We start from the raw sequence: 6,919 nt of genomic DNA, 5'->3' as shown, positions 1-6,919 counted from the left end.
GCAATGACTATCTCCAACAAGTGCGAGTCTAACCACCTCCCCTTGACATTCAACGGCATTACCATCACCGAATCCCCCACCATCAACATCCTGGGGGTCACCATTGACCAGAAACTTAACTGGACCAGCCACATAAATACTGTGGCAACAAGAGCAGGTCAGAGGCTGGGTATTCTGCGGCGAGTGTCTCACCTCCTGACTTCCCACAGCCTTTCCACCATCTACAAGGCACAAGTAAGGAGTGGGATTTTTTTTTTAAATTATTCGTTCATGGGATGTGGACGTTGCTGGCAAGGCCAGCATTTATTGCCCATCCCTAGTTGCCCTTGAGAAGGTGGTGGTGAGCCGACTTCTTGAACCGCTGCAGTCCGTGTGGTGAAGGTACTCCCACAGTGCTGTTAGGGAGGGAGTTCCAGGATTTTGACCCAGCGACGATGAAGGATCGGCGATATACTTCTAAGTCAGGAATACTCTCCACTTGCCTGGATGAGTGCAGCTGCAACAACACTCAAGAAGCTCAACACCATCCAGGACAAAGCAGCCCGCTTGATTGACACCCCATCCACCACCTTAAACATTCACTCCCTCCACCACCGGCGTACCGTGGCTGCAGTGTGTACCATCTACAAGATGCACTGCAGCAACTCGCCAAGGCTTCTTCGGCAGCACCTCTCAAACCCGCGACCTCTTCCACCTAGAAGGATTGGACAGCAGGCGCATGGGAACACCTCCACCTCCAAGTTCCCCTCCAAGTCACACACCATCCTGACTTGGAAATATATCGCTGATCCTTCATCGTCGCTGGGTCAAAATCCCGAAACTCCCTCCCTAACAGCACTGTGGGAGCACCTTCACCACACGGACTGCAGCGGTTCAAGAAGGCAGCTCACCACCACCTTCTCAAGGGCAACTAGGGATGGGCAATAAATGCTGGCCTTGCCAGCGACGCCCACATCCCATAAGCGAATTTTAAAAAAAAGCCACACAATGAATAAAACCACTACTGGGGTTCTAGAAGAAAGCCCCCAACCACCTTCCCAGGATACTAGGGATGGGCAATAAATAAATGAAATGAACCCAGAATTAATTTTTTTTTTTAAAAGGATCACCCCATCCAGGAACATAGGAAGAGGGGGAGGCCATTCTGCCCTTCAAGGCCACTGCTCCATTTAATGAGATCATGGTTGATCTGTACCTCAACTCCAGCCTTCCCTAGGGGCAGGTCCGAACTCAACTCAACTCTCCCACACAGGACACTTGAGCCACTCACTAGGGAAGAGGAGCTGAGCTGTCTTCCTGTTGCTTTCCTCACGGTTTTATCTTCAGAAAACCTTGTCCTGCGTGGCCTGCAACCAAGGCTAAAGAGCCCAGCTACCCTTTACCCGTCATACACCAGTACCCTCGCTGGATGTCAGAGACAGCGCACTGAACTCCGCCCTCTAGGGCTGTCTGGAGTGGGGCTCGCACCCCTTCACCTCCTGACTCAGTGGCAGGATTAATCCCCCTGAGCCAGTGGTCACTCCCTCCCAACGCGAGTACCCCACTGTACGCCAACCCAGTATTTTGAGACCAGCGGGTAAAAGTTGGTTATGCTTCGCATTCAGGTGCAGAACCAGAGGCACACAGACAGCACACGCCAGGACCGGGAGAATCAATTACAGCCCATAATTTTATTTTAGAACTCAATCCATGCCAATTTTTCAGCAAATACAGGAGGAAGTGGTCACAGTACCCTAGGGACAAGACTAGGCTGCTGAGCCCGTCAAGCCTCTTGCGCCATTTAATCAGATCATGCAGTGTTTGATGGGACAGTGTAGAGGGAGCTTTACTCTGTATCTCACCCGTGCTGTACCTGCCCTGGGAGTGTTTGATCGGACAATGTAGAGGGAGCTTTACTCTGTATCTAACCCGTGCTGTACCTGCCCTGGGAGTGTTTGATCGGACAATGTAGAGGGAGCTTTACTCTGTATCTAACCCGTGCTGTACCTGCCCTGGGAGTGTTTGATGGGACAGTGTAGAGGGAGCTTTACTCTGTATCTCACCCGTGCTGTACCTGCCCTGGGAGTGTTTGATGGGACAGTGTAGAGGGAGCTTTACTCTGTATCTCACCCGTGCTGTACCTGCCCTGGGAGTGTTTGATGGGACAGTGTAGAGGGAGCTTTACTCTGTATCTAACCCGTGCTGTACCTGCCCTGGGAGTGTTTGATGGGACAGTGTAGAGGGAGCTTTACTCTGTATCTAACCCGTGCTGTACCTGTCCTGGGAGTGTTTGATGGGACAGTGTAGAGGGAGCTTTACTCTGTATCTAACCCGTGCTGTACCTGCCCTGGGAGTGTTTGATGGGACAGTGTAGAGGGAGCTTTACTCTGTATCTAACCCGTGATGTACCTGCCCTGGGAGTGTTTGATGGGACAGTGTAGAGGGTGTTTACTCTGTATCTAACCCGTGCTGTACCTGTCCTGGGAGTGTTTGATGGGACAGTGTAGAGGGAGCTTTAATCTGTGTCTAACCCGTGCTGTACCTGCCCTGGGAGTGTTTGATGGGACAGTGTAGAGGGAGCTTTACTCTGTATCTAACCCCGTGCTGTACCTGCCCTGGGAGTGTTTGATGGGACAGTGTAGAGGGAGCTTTACTCTGTATCTAACCCCGTGCTGTACCTGCCCTGGGAGTGTTTGATGGGACAGTGTAGAGGGAGCTTTACTCTGTATCTAACCCGTGCTGTACCTGCCTGGGAGTGTTTGATGGGACAGTGTAGAGGGAGCTTTACTCTGTATCTAACCCGTGCTGTACCTGCCCTGGGAGTGTTTGATGGGACAGTGTAGAGGGAGCTTTACTCTGTATCTAACCCGTGCTGTACCTGCCTGGGAGTGTTTGATGGGACAGTGTAGAGGGAGCTTTACTCTGTATCTAACCTGTGCTGTACCTGCCGTGGGAGTGTTTGATGGGACAGTGTAGAGGGAGCTTTACTCTGTATCTAACCCGTGCTGTACCTGCCCTGGGAGTGTTTGATCGGACAATGTAGAGGGAGCTTTACTCTGTATCTAACCCGTGCTGTACCTGCCCTGGGAGTGTTTGATCGGACAATGTAGAGGGAGCTTTACTCTGTATCTAACCTGTGCTGTACCTGCCCTGGGAGTGTTTACTGTTGAGAGCAGGTGCAAATACTTTCTTCACCAGCATTGGCATATGCTATCTTAATGATGACAACATTTGTGATAAAATATGAATATACAAATACCTCTGTGCAGTGCTTAATGTTCTATGAGAGACTGAGTGCAGCAATCCATCCGTTCAGCATGTATTCAGGCCTTGTCATTTATTGCACAGCCTCAGTGACAAGAATGCCGATTAAGTGGATGGCCCCAGAATCTATCAACTTCAGACGATTCACCACCTCGAGTGATGTGTGGATGTTTGGTAAGTGAACGGTGCAGCAAGGTAACAGCCGCCTCGGGAGGGGTGTTGGCCAAGCAGTGACCATCTCCCCTGAAGGATGGAGGGTGAGACAACCCCACAGCTACATGGCTCAGCAGAATCATTCAGTGAGGGAAACCTGCCAAGCTTAACTGGTTGGGGCTTGTATGTGACTCCTGTCCCATACCAACATAGTTGACTCTAGACTGCTCTGATCAGTACTTATCCAGCCCGACAAGGAAGGAGGCGTTGCTGGATCTGGTTCTGGGGAATGAGGTGAGTCAAGGGGAGCAAGTGACAGTCGGTGAGCACTTAGGGAACAGTGATCACAGTATCATAAGGTTTAGATTAGCTATGGAAAAGGACAGGGAGCAATCTAGAGTTAAAATACTTGATCGTTTAACTGGGGGAAGGCCAATTTTAGTGGGTTGAGAACAGATCTGGCCCGGGTATATTGGAATCAAAGAATGGCAGGCAAAACTGTAACCAGACAATGGGCTGCCTTTAAAGAGGAGATGGTTCGGGTCCAGCCGAGGAACATTCCCACGAGGGGGAAAGGTAGGGCAACTAAAGTCAGAGCTCCCTGGATGACAAAAGAGATAGAAAGTAAGATGAAGCAGAAAAAGAGAGCGTATGACAGATGTCAGGTTGAGTCATAGTCACAGAGTCATAACGGCACAGAAGGAGGCCATTCGGCCCATCGAGTCCGTGCCGGCTCTCTGTAGAGCAATCCAGTCAGTCCCATTCCCCCGCTCTATCCCCGTAGCCCTGCAAGTTTGTTTCCCTCAAGTGCCTATCCAGTCTCCCCTTGAAAACATTGAGTGTCTCCGCTTCCACCACTTCCATCGGCAGTGAGTTCCAAGTCATCACCACTCGCTGCATAAAAAAGTTCTTCCTCACATCCCCCTTGTATCTCTTGCCCAAAACCTTAAATCTGTGTCCCCTAGTCCTTGTACCACCAACTAGTAGGAACAGCCTTTCCCCGTCTAGCCTATCCAAACCTGTCATAATCTTGTACACCTCTATCAAATCACCCCTCAACCTCCTTTGCTCCAAGGAGAACAACCCCGGCTTCTCCAACCTGTCCTTGTAGCTAAGATCCCCCATCCCTGGAACCATTCTGGTAAATCTCCTCTGCACACTCTCAAGGGCCTTCACATCCTTCCTAAAGTGTGGTGACCAGAACTGGACACAATACTCCAGTTGTGGCCTAACCAGCGCTTTATAAAGGTTCAGCATAACTTCTCTACTTTTGTACTCAATACCTCTATTTATGAAGCCCAAGATCCCATATGCTTTGCTAACCACTCTCTCAATATGTCCTGCCACCTTCAGAGACCGATGCATATTAACTCCCAGGTCCCTGTGTCCCTGCACATTCTTTAAAACTGTGCCATTAAGTGTATATTGCCTCTCCCTGTTCCTTCTGCCAAAATGCATCACCTCACACTTCTCTGTATTAAATTCCATCTGCCACTTGTCTGCCCATTCTGCTAGCCTTTCTATGTCCTGTTGCAGTCGATTGGTATCATCCTCACTGTTTGCCACACCCCCAAGTTTGGTGTCATCAGCAAATTTAGAAATTCTACTCCGTATTCCAATATCCAGGCCATTTATATATATCAAAAAAAGCAGTGGCCCCAGCACTGACCCTTGGGGAACACCACTGTCTACCATCCTCCAGTCTGAAAACAAGCCATTTACCACAACTCGCTGTTTTCTGTTCTTAAGCCAATTCCTTTTCCAAGAATACAAATGAGAATCAGGCTGAATATAGAAAGTTCAGAGGGGAAGTGAAAAAGAAAATAAGGGGCAAAGAGAGGGTATGAGAATAGATTGGCAGCTAACAAAAGGGAATTCAAAACTCTTCTATAGGCATATAAATAGTAAATGGGTAGTAAGAAGAGGGGTGGGGCTGATTAGGGACTAAAAAGGAGACCTACACATGGAGGCAGAGGGCATGGCTGAGGTACTAAATGAGTACTTTGCATCTGTCTTCACCAAGGAAGAGGATGCTGCCACAGACATAGTGAAGGAGGAGGTAGTGGAGATACTGGATGGGATAAAAATTGATAAGGAGGAGGTACTAGAAAGGCTGGCTGTACTTAAAGTTGATAAGTCACCAGGACCGGATGGGATGCATCCTCGGATGCTGACGGAAGCTAAGATAGAAATTGCGGAGGTACTGGCCATAATCATCCTCCTTAGATATGGGGGTGGTGCCAGAGGACTGGAGAATTGCAAATGTTACACCTTTTGTTCAAAAAAAGGTGTAAAGATTAACCCAGCAACTACAGGCCAGTCAGTTTAACCTCGGTAGTGGGGAAGCTTTTAGAAGCAATTATCTAGGAAAAAATTAACAATCACTTGGACAAATGTGGATTAATTAAGGAAAGCCAGCACGGATTTGTTAAAGGCAAATCGTGTTTAACCAACTTTTGATGAGGTAACAGAAAGGGTTGATGAGGGCAATGTGGTTGACGTGCTGTACATGGATTTCCAAAAGGCGTTTGATAAAGTGCCACATAATAGGCTTATCAGTAAAGTTGAAGCCATTGAAATAAAAAGGGACGGTGGCCGCGTGGATACGAAATTGGCTAAGTGACAGGGAACAGAGAGTAGTGGTGAACGGTTGTTTTTCGGACTGGAGGAAGGTACACAGTGGTGTTCACCAGGGGTCGGTTCTAGGACCACTGCTTTTCTTGGTATATATTAATGACTTGGATGTGGGTGTACAGGGCACAATTTCAAAATTTGCAGATGACACAAAACTTGGAAGTATAGTGAACAGTGAGGAGGATAGTGATAGACTTCAAGAGGACAGATAGGCTGGTGGAATGGGCAGACGAAATTTAACGCAGAAAAGTGTGAAGGGATACATTTTGGTAGAAAGAATGAGGAGAGGAAGTAAAAACTAAAGGGTACAATCCTAAAGTAGGTGCATGAACAGAGAGACCTGGGGGTATGTGTGCACAAATCATTGAAGGAGGCAGGGCAGGTTGAGAAAGCAGTTAAAAAAGCTTACGGGATCCTGGGCTTCATAAATAGAGGCATAGAGTACAAAAGTGTGGAAATTATGATGAACCTTTATAAAACACTGGTCCGGCCTCAACTGGAGTATTGTGTCCAATTCTGGGCACCGCACTTTAGGAAGGATGTGAAGGCCTTAGAGAGGGTGCAGAAAAGATTTACAAGAATGGTCCCAGGGATGAGGGACTTCAGTTATGTGGATAGACTGGAGAAGCTGGGGTTGTTCTCCTTGGAGCAGAGAAGATTGAGAGGAGATTTGATTGAGGTGTTCAAAATCATGCGGGGTTTGGACAGAGTAGATAGAGAGAAACTGTTCCCATTGGCAGAAGGGTCGAGAACCAGAGGACACAGATTTAAGGTGATTGGCAAAAGAACCAAAGGCGACATGAGGGAAAACCTTTTTACGCAGTGAGTTGTGATCTGGAATGCATTGCCTGAAAGGGTGGAGAAGGCAGACTCAATCGTGGCTTTCAAA

At 48.3% G+C, this 6,919-nt stretch overlaps 1 protein-coding gene across 1 annotated transcript in view; it reads left to right on the top strand.

The window, feature by feature from the left end:
- The window catches only part of LOC147120823 (protein-tyrosine kinase 2-beta-like), a 389,336-nt gene that overhangs the window by 334,472 nt on the left and 47,945 nt on the right, over positions 1–6,919 (top strand). Inside the window, exon 19 of the mRNA XM_085978989.1 lies at positions 3,153–3,417. Within this exon, the coding sequence (XP_085835115.1) occupies positions 3,153–3,417 (265 nt within the window). The remainder of the gene's footprint in view (positions 1–3,152; positions 3,418–6,919) is intronic.

This window comes from Somniosus microcephalus, chromosome 3, assembly GCF_052327205.1.
Source record: "Somniosus microcephalus isolate GS21.2 chromosome 3, FLI_Smic_1.0, whole genome shotgun sequence".
Classification (NCBI taxonomy): domain Eukaryota; kingdom Metazoa; phylum Chordata; class Chondrichthyes; order Squaliformes; family Somniosidae; genus Somniosus; species Somniosus microcephalus.
Note: the sequence above shows the minus strand (reverse complement) of the source record. Positions and strands in the feature narration are given on the sequence as shown.